Here is a 14,587-nt window from a genome sequence, read left to right on the forward strand (position 1 = left end):
ATTTACCACAAAATATGCACTTCATTTGATCCACTCAGTCATTTGTAACTTTATTACTAATTTACTAGCCTGTGAACTAAGCTTTCACAGTTGTATATAAATCTAGAAAAATTGCCTGATAGGCATGATGTTTGCTAAATACAGACACCAGGATTTCTGAAAACCAGTGCATCATGGTCCTAGTAAAAACCAAAATTATGACTGACTGACTAGACGCTTTATTCAACCCGTGTTTGTGGTCTCAGTTGGCCATGTTTGAGCATTGTTTATTACTTTCTTGAGCTATGCCAAGTATTTTTTGTGTAATGAGGGAATGCTTAAAATTTCTTGGGCTCTATAGAATACACAGTATAAAATATAGTTCATGCTGAACACATTTCATACTATGAAGTTTATTTGCAGATGGGTTTGGAGTACTAGTTAGCACTTTACTATTACTAGTGGATACTGCAGATAATACATAAAATATACTGGTCAGTGGCCATAAGGTACAACTATGTAATTGAAAATGATGCATTTTGGTGATGGCTGAGTGATTAACAATAAAATTAAAAAATAAACACAATGTTTAAAAGATGTACCTCAGGGTGATGTCTTTAGGAGTTTCTAGTAGACATCGAGCTGTTGCTCTTCAATTAATCCACTTTCCTGAGCTGAAAGTATTAAGTTCACCTCCATTATCATTGCCATGCTATAAGGTATGTGTGGTGCATTTCACTATGAAGTATTAATATATGGCTGGGTAATTTTATGATTCAGTTGAAAGATGCGGCTCGAGGCTATAATCTTCTCTCATACATAATCTCTGTTAAAATGGCTTTGTAATCTTTGTTAAAATCTTTGTTGAAAGGCCACACCAAAAATGCCATTCATCAGAAAGGTTGTGCCTAGTGCTACATCTTCTTTTTTCATTTCATTTGATAGAAAAGAAATAAAAGTTCTTGGAATGTAATATGGCTCTCTGTGTGACCAAAATAATAGAAATAGTAGGATGATATGTCTCCCCTGATTGCTCTGCTATTCCTCGAAAGCTATATCATGTTTATTGTGATTTGACTGCCTTACTCATTCTGTAAGCCACGCAGAAATCTTTGGAAATTCAATATGGCGAAAATAATTATGTTGCAACCATACAGGAAGTGTGGGAATGTTGATTGTGGAAAGGTCGGGAGAGTAGTTCAACATTCTGTATGGATAGTCCATAAAGATGGCTGGAATGCGACACCGTTTCTTGCCAGCATTTGCGCTAGGAATATTAAACGAGGCAGCAACGGACTTTTTGCTGACACTGAAAGTGCTTTCAGCAATCATTTTTTTATTGCTGCCAGCCTTTGCAGAGTGTTTCAGAAGAACAGCTGGGAAAACCATTGCAGTTGTTCTCTCATGGCATGCAGCAGTTTCCACATTGTTTTGCTGCTGCAAAAGTGGTGTTTACTGCACAGATGCCCTGTGGTGTGTCCGGTTAGTGAGAGTGTACTTGATAGTGACTGCTGGAATTACTTTACAAAAGGATGTAATATATCAATATATACCAGTGCTTCTGTAGAAAATGAATGTGATACATGTTGTCTTGCAGCAGTAAGTCATACTTTCATGTACTTGGTGAGAAACTACAGACAGTTCATGAGAATATTTTTTTATGGTACTTTAAAGAAAAAGAAATGCCTTTTCAGCCTTGGTTTCTTGTAGAAGGCTCACCTGTGAGCACCAAACTTATTTCTAAAAGTGCAAGGTGCAAGCATATTAAATTAAATGTAATTAATTGCCTTCAAATAATTAGGGAGTTTTTAGACAAAGAGGCATTTTTAATCCCTTGCTTGGCATATGAAAGCCTTGGCTGCTAATGCACCAATAGACCCAAATAAGTAACTTTGAAGAGAAGAAGAGCAGAGTGCTGTCTTCAGTAGATTTGCAGCTGCTGGTTACTGCTGTTTTTCATTGAAGCGTAGCACATTGTTGAGATGTCTGCTCCGCTCGACACAAGACAGTACCCATTCCTAGGCATGAATTAAATGTATGTGATATGGCACTTAGGAAATGTTAGTTGTTATACACAGCTTGTCAAAACATATTATAGAGCTATTCATATCACTCACCACTGGTTTGTGCTGACCTGCGGCTAGTATAATAATATTTCTCAGTATTTCTGTGCTGTTGGAAAGGGCTTAATCTTCAGCAACCTACCCAGTTCTGTACGAAAGGGTTGTTTTCTTTTCATAAAGCTCATTTCATCCTGTTTCCATTTCTATTTTTTTGCTGGCCTTTTTCTAGTGTAGCTCGTCGCTGCGTGCACCTCACCTGTCAAGATGAGGGTGCTACTGTTGAAGCAGATCAACCTGCACACGGCCCTCTTGCGGTCGTCACTGTGCCCGCTCTACCAAACCTCCTGCTGCTATGCCTCCAGCCCTGCCTCTGATGTCAAGCCCATAAAGAAGGTCCTCGTAGCAAACAGAGGTATATGCATGTCGCACCCCTACATGTAGTAGGGATGGGTAGGGGCTTGCTTGGACGGAGCAATGGCTAAAAGAAGAGGCAGTATACTGGCTAGAATGGGAGGGAGGAATGGCTAAAGGTCCTCGAAGCCATGTAAAACAGTGTGAAATTCGTCTATGCTTTTCATGGCGGAGCAATAGAGTGAAAAAATATTTATCAGCCCAGTTTGTTCCACTGTCAGGGCACATGACACAGATGGTTCAGACCTTTAGCAATTATTGGCATCATTTTCTTTTTTTCCAGATGAGGGCATCCGAACTGGTTTTTTTTTTTTTCTTTTGGGGGGGTTATATCTCCCTTTTTCTTGAGCAGCTCGTAGCATGCTGAAATTTGGATAGAGGGGCGCTCGAATCATCTAGTTGTGTGCCAATTAATGAACTCTGCTTTGGTGCAAAATCTTTCTCACCCCTTGGTCAGCCAAGCTGGCCAGTGGTATTTTAATCAATTTCTGCACCAGTAAAACAAGTTTTGGGGCAAGTCGGTGACATTCTGGATTCATATAATAGCAGCGAAGGAACACAAACATAAAACAATAAACACACAACACTCAATTGTGCATGCAGTAGAAAACCACAAGGAATGATGATTAAAGGATTTAAAAGCAACATTAGAATTGCTCAGCGACAGTGTGTTTAAGCTTTCTTCTAAACCAAGACAGAAAAATTAGGCTTTTCTTCTGATAGACATCATTAGTTACTTTATTCGTGTTGCGTATACGCAGTATTCTCTCACTGCGAATTGGCTCCATAAGAAAATTGGTTAACAGATTAGCCTTGACCATATTTACCTTTTCCTTTTTTCGCGTATTCATGCTTTTTTACTATTTTGCCATGTGATGAAATTTGTTAGCAAATCAATATAACACACACATACACACACCTAATGCTGAAATATGTCACAGTATCATATGGTCAAAAATTGTACTGGGACAGTTGGTGCAGTGCAGTCGTGCCATTTTTCCACTTATGGAGCAGTCACGATGTCACCAGGCTATAAGGTGAGGAGTAGAATGCGTGGGAAAGGAAAATGACATTTGCCGGTCAGTGCCTCCGTCGCTTCGCAAGTAGAAAAAAAAAAAAAAAGTAGTACTTACCCCTTCGCTCCCCATCGCCCTTCGCGTTGCCGCCATGCGTCGCTCGCAGCTTCACGTGGTTTGGAGAGGGCTGAAGGATATCCGGCATGGTGTGAAAGCCGAGACGTACCCTTTGGGGGTATGGCAGCGCAGAGCAGGCTCTCGGTAACCTGAGCGAGATTGGCAGCTGCTTCGCGCGTGAGCGCAAGATGATTGCAGAAAAGAAAAGGGGAAATGGAATGCTGTCGTGCTACCCTGGCGCTGGCGCCGTGTGTAGATGCGGTGTTGTTTTCCTTGGTACTCTGCCCACGTATTTCGTGATCGAGATATATATGCCGCTTTTTTTTTTTTTTTTTTTTTTCGCTCGGCCGCCGCAATAAGTCCCGCGCGCGCCATTCCCGATGTCGTCATATGCGTGCTGGGCGCACTGGGCTTGCGTGCTCACCCCTCATGAAGCCTTTCAAGTGATAACCTCCTTGAACAGCGCAGCGCGGTGGGGCGCCGTGTTTTTGTTATTTGGTTTTGTTACTTGAAGCGATAGCTAGGTTGCAGCTCGTTGGGCCGAAAAGCCAATGTCGGAAATAATGGGGGGGCTGCGTCAAAAAATCGTATCATGGTAATTTGTGGTTGTGGTGATTGATTGATTTATTTATTGGTGTGCGATAGGCAATGACGAATTAATGAAACATTGTAATTGATAGATAAGTTAAATGAGAGGGGTTCAAGGGCGTCAAAATGCAGAATTGAAAATGCTTGATGATGCTAATTAAGAAAACTTAGGGTGCATAATTGATAGATTAATTAAATGAGACAAAGATTTCAAAAGGGAGTTCAAGGATGTCAAAATGCTCAGAATAAAAAACCAGTGCTTAATGATGCTAATTAAGAAAGCTTTTGGTGTTGAAATTGATAAATTAATTTAAATAATTGAACAAATGAAAACTTTTGAGTGTTTTTGATCAATTAAACTAACTGAAATAAATGAAACATTGGAAAAAGGAACATTTGAAGGGTCAAAATGTGTAGAATGGATATGTTTGCTGATGCTAGATATTAGTTTATATAAAAATCAATAATAAAAAAATTAAAACGTGGATAACCACTGCATGTGTGTGTGTGTGTGGTAATAAAAAAGGTTAGAATTATTTGCATTCTGGAGACAGTTAATTGTTCATGCATGTTTCCTAGTTCTATAGTAAATTGCTTAAGCTTTATTATTAAAAAACGAACCTATCACAGGAAAACAAAGCATCATTTGATAACCATGGGTTAAGATGACAAAAAAAAAAAAAAACATTACCTTCCTGATTCTTGACTGTATCAAACAAGCTTGATGCATTAGGACCCTTGAGCTAGTAATGTTTTTTGGTGGTTATAGTTGTGTAATAAACTATTCTTTTTGATGTCTGACTCAATGAAGTCATGGGAATCGGAACCTTTTGAGTAATGATAATTATAATTTGTATTTGGGAAATCGGAAAAGGATCAACACTAGATTATTTTTTGCCATAGAGATATTGTGGTGGTCACTGTATTTGTCATGTTTGTGTGTGTGTGTGGTTGTGCAATGCGTGTGCACATGTGTTTACATTTTTTATTATTTACTCAATGTAATTATTTGTGTACATACATGCATGTCTGTGTGTGTATGGGCATGTGGTTGTGCATATGCATGTGTACATGTGTTTACATTTTTTGTTATTTACTAATTATACGTTTATGTACATGCACTCCAATATTTAACTGAATATGAAGTCATTTGGACTTGCATTAAAATAATTGCACACATATACACATTCATTTCTTCATTCCCGCTTTGTTTCTGTTATATAGTAGAACCGCGGTGATACGAATCTCGTTGGGTCGCGAAAACATTCGTATTCAAACATTCGTGTCATCAAAATGCAAGAAAGTAGGTCATCTAATACAAGGACTTTTTGTATTAGTTTGTGTATTAGCTCCATGAAGTAGGTTACATCCGAGAGGCTACAGTGAACTAGAATATTGTTCTAGTTCACTGTAGAGAGGCCTTATTACGGTCGCGCGGTCACAGCTCCACTCGCAGCGCACACGCAGCGCGACAGCTGCGATCTCGGCCCCCGCGTTATGCCGGCCGCGCGGATCCGCAGACTGCTCACGATGCGTACAGCGCGACAAGCGGTTGTTGCGGTCTACTATGTGCGCGCCCGCGCCGCGTGCGCCGCCGACTACTAGTCTACTAGCCGCGCGCCGCTGTAAGCTTTTCGTGGCGTGGAAAACGATCGCGATGCCGGCAATGTGCGGTCCGCCCGCCTCCACGTACATCTCGCGGCGCGTACAGCACGACAGGAGATGGGCGACATGCGGGCCGCGCGGCACCGCAAACTGCTCGCGGATCACGATCGCAAATCGAGCCAGCCAGCGATGTGCGGTCCGTGCGTGCCCGTCGCGCGACGTCTAGCTGCCGCGACTTGTGGACCACGCGCCGCTGCAAACTTTTCGCGTGGCATGAGTCCGACGACGATCGCGACGTCGGCGTCGTGCTGACCACGCGTCACCATAAACTGCTCGCGATGTGTACATACAGCGCGGCTGGCGATCGCGGAGTCAACGATGGGCGGCCAGTGCGTAGTGCTCAAGGTTCCGGTCGCAGTTCGCGCGTCCTTATCATCCATAGTGGCGTGGGAGGAGTGTTCGGAATTATCTTAAATTTTGCACATTGTACACAATTTGCGCTCCGGCCAGGGAATTCCGCGAATTCGTATCATTCCGAAATTCGTATCACTGAGATTTTACTGTATTGTGAAGGTTCAAGGGCCTAATTGTCGAGTTCCTTTTTTTTTTTTTTAATGCATCAGTCATTATTCCAAAAATATCTTGCGGGGCCTGGCATATAAAGTCTTAACGGAGAGGAGGCAAGGGAAGCAGGCAACACGTGTACGTAGCGGGAGGGAAACCGCGGCCGCCAAAAAGTCGAGGGGTGAGGATAGTGGAGAGCGGGCACTGCACAAGTACTGCTCTGTGATTGATGGATTGGATCTGGAAAGTGGAGAAGGGGCTCTGTGTTTTGCACAATGATTGATGGCCAGGATGGTGCAACTCGCTGAAATATATGTTAGCAGCAGTAGCTCTTCGTGTAGGCAAAATGCTATGTACTATGCAAATGCATACTCTGGTGCATGAATCGCATTTACCTTCTGTGAATTTTCTTAGTTTTATTTTTCTTTATGTGAATCACATTAATATTTGATACATAGGAGATGTCTCCAGAAAGTAATGCAGTTATGTCTGCAGAAAAGATATTGTCCAGGATATCACTGCAAATGCTTAAAGTTCTTCGAAGTGCTCTCCTTTGGCACTTAAGCGTTTTTGCCAACAATTCTGCCAAGCAGTGAGTGCATCCGGGAAGGCATCGAAGAGAACCTTGAGTAGGGCCATTGTCTCGGCTATTTCAATCATGTTGATGGAGCCCTCTTAGGTCAGCTCCTAATCCTGGAAAAATTCTGCCCGAGTCAGGTGAGGACTGTATGGGGGTTGGAGCAGCATTGCCAAGTTGTGCTTGGCCAGGAACTCCTGGCCATGCAGCGGAGTATGCCAGGGAGCATTTTCACGACGCTGCTGCCGGGTATCAGCAATCTTCTTTCGTAGTTAGGTGGCCTCTATCTTCTTTATATTCTCGAGCATATTCACCTAGTGGGCAGCATTGGCTGTCTGCATTAAGGTGCAAATTCTTTGTGAACTATTCGCTTGGTGTCACAAAAGACAATTGCGCGCTTTTAACTGTAGACTTGCTCATTCTCCCTTTTTTGGAGCACGAGGACTCCAATGTGCGCCATTCAGAACTTTTGCACTTCGTCTCAGGGCTGTTGTTAAATACCCGTATTTCAGTACTGACGGAAGGGCATTGTAAAACAAAAAAAGAATGGGGTTCAATTTGAACACTTTGTAAATGTTCACTCGCAGTCACCGCTCGGGTCTCCTGTGGTCATCAGCCGACGGTTTGAGAACCAGCTTGGCACACACACACTTTCGGCATATTCAAATTGTTGCCAACGATGCCGTGCATGGTGGTTGTCAGATTGTTGGGTGTTTGATATCATCTGCATGCTCATGCAACGATGGGGGATCAAAAGATAAGAGCATGCCACATTTTTGTCAGGATTCATAGTTATCTTCTTCGCGGCATTATTTGAACAACTTCAGCCACCTTGAAATTTGTAGATGTGACAAAGCAGAGTTCCTGTAGGTTTGTTGAGGGATTTTGTAGGCGCCGACTAGACTTAGTTCAGTTTGACACAGAACTTGACCGTGTACCATGATACAAGTGTTGACTCCATGACGCATTGGGGCACTGCTATCAGGAGGTTCACAGAAGCAGCAGTCATGATGATTCTAGATCTTGGAGCAGACTGAACTAGGCAGGGCCAAAAAGGTTAGAGTTGCCCTCACCTAACATTGCCAGTTGGAATGTGCTGGTGTACTAGTACTAGCGGGAAAAAAAATGGCGTTACTTTCTTTTTTGTTCATTCCTTGTGAGTGGGCTGAATTCCACAAAATAAACTCCGATTATTGACAATAAATTTTTGCCGCCATATATGCTGTTATTTTTCGTGTTTTTAAATTGTAGATCAATAAAAATGTCGATTTCACTTCAGCATGCTAGGTAAAATTTGTGACATTTTTTTGCTGGTGGTAAATAAATTTCAGAACTGTAATTTTGCCAACGTCAGGTAAAATTCCAGCAGATTTAATTACTGCAGCAATAATTCTCATGCACACTTACGTTTAGCGGGAAAGATCATCCTTCTTGCGACTGTTTTAGAGAAAGAAATAATTTCAAGGGCATTGTGATATATATTGTAGCACGGAATTACTTTTTCGTAAATCTATAGCCTTTTAACCGTGCTGATCAGTAAAATTGTCTTAACTGTTCCTTGACATATCGCGTGGATATCTTAGAATCATGTAGGAATGACTTGCAGTGGTTGTCTTGTATACAATGCCTTGTGAATTATTTCCACTTTCATGCCCTGCCTTTGTGTTTCATTCCTTTTAGGCGAGATTGCCATTCGGGTTTTTAGGGCGTGCTATGAACTCGGCATCAACTCTGTGGCCATATACTCGGAGCAGGACAAAATGCACATGCATCGACAGAAGGCGGATGAGGCGTATCTCATAGGGAAGGGCCTGTCACCTGTGGAAGCCTACCTGAACATCCCTGAAATCATCAGGATTGCTCAGGTGACCATGTTGTTCGTGAAGTGTGTAGAAGGCATGCATATGTCCTTTTTGGGCAGTCTTAAAGGAGTACAGGCATCACATTATTGCCTGCTTGGTCCTTTAGGAGCTGCCAGCGTGTGCAGCGCTTCAGAGATGCAAACCGAAATCAGCTAGACTTTTCTGTCCTGCGTTAGACGCATTACTCCTAGGCCATGTAGGCACGTTAGTATGGCTTGGTTTAAATGAGGCTTTATATTTATGTCAGGAGGTCTTTTGCATGAACTAATGTGATAGTCTAGTCTATGATACAATGCTAATGAGTGTGCATGACCCAGAACCGCAGTAAAGACTCGGGTGTTAACGCATCTAATTCGCGATTGGCCTAACCATGCTAAATGTAATCTTTCTTTTTTTTCTTTCACCTGGTGTGTTGGGTTTTAGTATACACGGATAACTCCCTGGTGTACCCCTACAACTGATAGATAATTTATAATTGTATTTTTTCTGGGTGCTGTTTCAGTTTTGATTTCAGGAATCAAATGATGACTGTGGCTTGTAAAATTTGGTTAGATTATGTGAAGTATGAAAAAGCTGCAGCTAAGTTTCTGATACTTAGCTTTAATTCTCTGCAATGCTCCAGTCAGCCTTCTGCAAGAGCTAGGATGACAAACAATAATGTATCAGTGGTTGTACTTCAGTTGTTTTTTTTTATATCTGTGACCTAAATACTATTTTTGTGCATCACAGCCATTGTTCGGCTGATGAAACCAAATGAGAGAAGAAATTCAGATTTAAATTATCGAGTGGCCGTAGGTTATTCTATTGTCTTATGCATCATTACAGAAAGAAAAACACATACAGCTAAAGTGAGCTAGGTGTCCGTAGCCCTTGAGGTTTAGTCATATGTGCCCATATCATCATGGAGGGAGGGTGTTGTAAAGAGACAAGAAGATGAGAAGAGGTAGGGAAGGGAACAGCTGCAAATCATTGATACCCGTGTTGAAAGCATAAAGAGGAAATGGGCGGGGTGGGACATGTAGCATAAAAATCGAGCACAAGGCATGTTGTGCAGATAACATAATCCTCTATGTTATTTATAATGGTGATGTTAATGGATAGAAGGAAGATGTAGCAATGGATGGCAGAGCAGAGAGTTAGTGGATTCCACAATGGAACAATTGCTGGAAGGATTAGTGACACTAGTCTTTCTAGGCCAGGCTATTTCACCGCAGTGTCAGGTGGTATGGTTAGGCTGACGATGTCTACTGTAGTGATGACCTTCTTTCTACTTCACCCTGAATGACTCTCGTGACATTGCCTACCTTCAGGAAAACCATGTCGACGCCATCCATCCAGGATATGGCTTCTTGTCGGAAAGGTCAGACTTTGCTCAGGCCGTCATCGATGCCGGGATCCGGTTCATCGGCCCGACACCGGATGTCATGGCCAAGATGGGAGACAAGATAGCCGCCCGGCAGTCAGCGATCAGTGCAAGTATGAGGCAACTAGACTCTTCCAAGTTTCAAGGGTGGAATGCTTGGATGCATTGCATTTTGTAGTTTCACTGAAGAAAATTTAATGCGACACTGGAGTGGACGGTAAGCTGTGCTTGAAGTGTTATCTCTAAAAGAGATGAATGGAAGCCAAATTAATCCCCAATAATGTAGGCAAAAGAATTTAGAAATGCTTCCACTTTGTTTCTGTTTGTAATCTGTTGCCCGTGTTGAGCTGCATTTGTTTGGCATACTATAAAAAAAAAAAAATCTGCCCATTCTGGGAGTTACCAAGCTTAAGGTTATCGGTAGTAGGTTTAAACTAATATCCTGTGGTGCATAAGCTCTATGAATTGAATGTTTTATACACGGAAGGGCAGTGTATAGATGTTTTACATACTCTTCCATAAGTGTACAGTTGGCAGCAAAGGTTCGTGGGACGCATTTATGCAGTGAAATATTGAGTTTGGTTGTACTCCCACATTAGCAGTTTACCGCGAATGCCTTAGCAGGTATGAAGGGGCGTGCACGCTTCACTTGCTTGTATTGATGCCTGGCAACAGATTTGTTCCCATTTTAAGCATTCACATTAAGCATAAACTTTTGTGGATAACATTACAATTTGCTACTCATTGTATAGTCCTGTTTCATTATGGGGGGGCGGTACACTGCTTCTCTTCCTCTGTGATGATCATTTTGTCCAATTAGCGCTAAGCAGGGCTCTTTACTAAGATAAATATACAATTTGTCAAACTAGGACGATGTTGGAGGTGAGCAGTAGTTCTTTGTTTAAATCTGGTTCATATCGGTCTCGAACATTTTGGGCCCGCTGATTCCCTGCATAAGGCAGTGTAGTCAAAGTTTCTACTCTGTGCAGTCTTGTTAAGTAAATCATGGTTCACTGACCCAGTTCCGCATGAAGATTTGACACTCCTATTTCGGGAGTGCTCTGGCTCTTTTGTTTTGCAAAGTTGGTGGCGATAAGAAAGTCGTCATGCTCATGAATTACGAAACTGTCTGTTTGCCCTGTTTGCCCTTTGGTATATATCACTGACTCGCACGTTTAGCTGTAAAGTTGAAACTGAATGGTTAGTGACTTTTAGACTTTGTCTGGTTTGCTTAGTGCATTCTATCTGAGCTCAACACTCCTCTCTCAATGCTTCACAGATGTGAAGGTTGTTCCCGGCACGGACAAGCCCATTTCCACAACCGAGGAAGCCATGGCATTTTGTAAGGAGCACGGTTTGCCAGTCATCTTCAAAGCTGCCTACGGCGGGGGTGGTCGAGGAATGAGGGTGGTCAAGGAAATGAGTGTAAGTAGCAGTTGAGCACACTTCCTTATATTGCGTACCTAGCTTCTTATTTGGGTCTCATGGTCCTCAATCCATGTTTTGTTTGCAGCCTTATCAAAGCCAGATATTCATATCTCTAGCTCTCTGCTTACCTTGAAGGGCGTCTCTGACTGACTGGAAACAAATTGTCACTAGTTTTATGATTTCTGCAGAACTAATTTGCTTGAAAATTTATTTAAAGCTTCCACTTTTTTTATTTTTTGGCCGATATTGCATTTTATATTGCCAACTGGCCTTATGTGTATAGCATTGTGCATAGCTGATTGATCCCTCAGATTCTACTTCTAGGTCAGCAAATCTTTTCTTTAACTGAACTGTTTATTTTTAAATTCAAACAGTTTTTTTTTTGCCCTTGAAAGCACAGTAAGGATGTGCGCAACACTATTTAGACCCATAGCCCCATAACCAAAGGCTATTCCTAAAAAAAAAAAAACATCTCTTTCGAAAGAAGTTGTCAAAGAAAGCTTCTTTTCATAGTCACACACCTGCTTTTGGATAAAAAGCAAATTTTCCTTTCATGAACCTAGTTCTGCATTGAGGACTGCTACAGCACTGATTTATGCAATTTTTTACATGGTGGCATGATCTTAAGTGTTCATGGCAACTCTAAACTTTCTACCCTCCCTCTCTAGGAAGTGGAGGAGAATTTCCAGAGAGCTACATCAGAGGCCAAAGCTGCCTTTGGAAATGGCGCTATGTTCATTGAAAGATTCATCGTCCGTCCACGTCATATAGAGGTTCAACTACTGGGTAAGCTATGGCATATGTTTTAACTGGTCACCTATTGGTCCTTAATCGTCTCATTTCCTAACTTTTCTCCTTTATCCCATTTAGGTGACAAAGCGGGCAATGTGGTGCACCTCTATGAGCGTGACTGCTCGGTGCAGCGCCGCCACCAGAAGGTCGTTGAAATTGCTCCTGCTGCCAACCTTGACCCTAAGGTGGGCTTTGCTCTCTGTCAGAAATCTGTGTAAGACAGGTAAATAACAAATCGTGGGGGTTTAAGCATAGCTTGAACCAAGCGATAGAGTGAAAGCTGCGAGTGTTGTAGCGATAGCCTTTGTAACACCCATAGCCTGTTATGTAACAACAGTCTTTTAAATCCCTGGGTTGTTGTTTTTTTTTCATAATGTTTCTTTCTTTAAGTTAGGTTTTGGGGAAAGGAAGGCGCCTTATACTTTTGGGGGGACATCTACACCTAACCAGGTCAAGGTCACATTTTTTCTCATAAATTGTTGTTGTTTTTGTGGCCACAGAAGGCTCAGAAGGCCACAGAAGGTGGCTCAGCTACAGAGCCAGTAGCAGGCCCCTACATTTTCTTTTCCTTCCTCATACAGCCACAAAAACTCTGTAGCTGAGCAACAGAAGAAAGAAAAAAAAGAGGGAAAGAAAGGAGAAAGGCGGTCCACCGAAATGGTAGAGGCCTACCATTTCGGCCAGTGGCGTGCAGCCGCGTAAATGAATGCTGTCAGCCATATACAGCTTTGCGTGCATGATTCTCCCATCCTTCTACATAGTGATTTTGTGCATTTTGGACGATATGAATGTTTTTTTTTTTACCCTGCTAGCTTCATTTCGTCAGAATCCACTGTATATCTTGCATAAGAATCTTGGCTACATTATGTTGAACATGTACAGGCACGGACATGAGCAATATCGGCACACTTTTTTGTTCTGATTGTAGTCACGCCTTCTGTATTGGACGTAAGAAAACATTTGTCCCTGTGAAAGTGCACTCGATTGTACTACCAGCCTGCACATACTAAAGCTGTCAATTTCAAATAGGCAATGCATGAAAAATGTTAAAAGGAAATAGAACGCTCCATTTGCCTTTTGTTCCCACCTGCACCTCTTAAGCCTGCATCTGCAGTGTTGTGTCGAATTTGAGCTGCATAATCTGTGAAGCTACTACCCTACGCTTAGGACACTGGTCTTATGTCAATACTCCGAGTTTATCTTTTCCTTTTGACCATAATTTGATGACAAAAAAAAAAAAAAAAAAGGGTGCTGTGATAAAACACAATGCGGTGTGCTTTTCTACTTGATCTCTTTGGGTCTTGTAATTACTCATAATTCTTGTTGCATTGGAGTTTTGTACGAATATATTATGTTATATTCAGTTAATCTGCTCAGGAGCTGTCAGGGCATATAGTACTGGTTGTTCTTTCAACAAACCCACAAAGGTCACTGAATGAAGGCATCAAAGAATACGCTTCTTGGCCTTAGAAATTCTTGTATGGTGCTCGCTTTTAGCTCATAAGAAATTGTTTTATTTGTACGCCATAATTTTTAGTTAATTGAATTTCTATCTGATGGTAGCAGTTTTTTTTTTTTTAGTATTACAGCATTATTGCTGGCTTTTGTGATAATACTAATGCGTTAAGCTGCAAACGTGTATCAACTGCACTGTGTTTAATTGCAGTGCAGTGCTTTGATCAAGTTAGGTCAATTAAAATGTATATATTAAGCATTTATTACTGATAATAAGCAATCGAGGAATCTTAAAAAAGTTCTACTTCACCCTTGCTGTTTGTGCTTGCCCTCTGATTGCTCTCAGTCATTGAACTTGAGTTTGGCCTTTTATGTTTGGTTAGGTTAGGGAAGCCATGCTCACCGATGCTGTGCGGCTTGCCAAGCATGTTGGCTACGAGAATGCAGGGACAGTGGAGTTCCTCTTAGATGACACAGGCTGTCACTACTTCATTGAGGTCAACGCCCGACTACAGGTGGAGCACACGATCACCGAAGAGATTACTGGGTCAGTGCACGAAATTTATACTTGATGCTGTTTCTCCTGGTGAAGGTCGTGGTTTACATAATGTTCACTTTATCGCATAATACTGTTGCATATGGTGTCTTATGCACATTCATTTTAAATGTGAGTACGATTGACTTAACAGTGATTTGTTCAAGAATACTGTTGCTCAAAGTACTACAGAGGAAGCAAGTTTACTTGAACTGAAGCAGATAGGGCAAGC

The 14,587-nt window shown here is 41.8% G+C and overlaps 1 protein-coding gene across 3 annotated transcripts in view; it reads left to right on the top strand.

Annotated features, from left to right (window-relative positions):
* The window catches only part of PCB (Pyruvate carboxylase), a 39,186-nt gene that overhangs the window by 2,506 nt on the left and 22,093 nt on the right, over positions 1-14,587 (top strand). For 2 of the 3 annotated variants that reach the window (XM_084582673.1, XM_084582675.1), the window contains exons 2-8: positions 2,272-2,454; positions 8,601-8,785; positions 10,093-10,258; positions 11,425-11,570; positions 12,242-12,359; positions 12,444-12,550; positions 14,204-14,367. In XM_084582673.1, coding sequence (XP_084438799.1) covers positions 2,307-2,454; positions 8,601-8,785; positions 10,093-10,258; positions 11,425-11,570; positions 12,242-12,359; positions 12,444-12,550; positions 14,204-14,367 — 1,034 coding nt within the window. In that variant the 5' untranslated portion in view covers positions 2,272-2,306. The remainder of the gene's footprint in view (positions 1-2,271; positions 2,455-8,600; positions 8,786-10,092; positions 10,259-11,424; positions 11,571-12,241; positions 12,360-12,443; positions 12,551-14,203; positions 14,368-14,587) is intronic. The other variant, XM_084582674.1, reaches the window with a different exon arrangement.

The sequence above is a fragment of the Amblyomma maculatum genome, chromosome 10 (assembly GCF_055883805.1).
Source record: "Amblyomma maculatum isolate TAMU_Amacu chromosome 10, ASM5588380v1, whole genome shotgun sequence".
NCBI lineage: Eukaryota > Metazoa > Arthropoda > Arachnida > Ixodida > Ixodidae > Amblyomma > Amblyomma maculatum.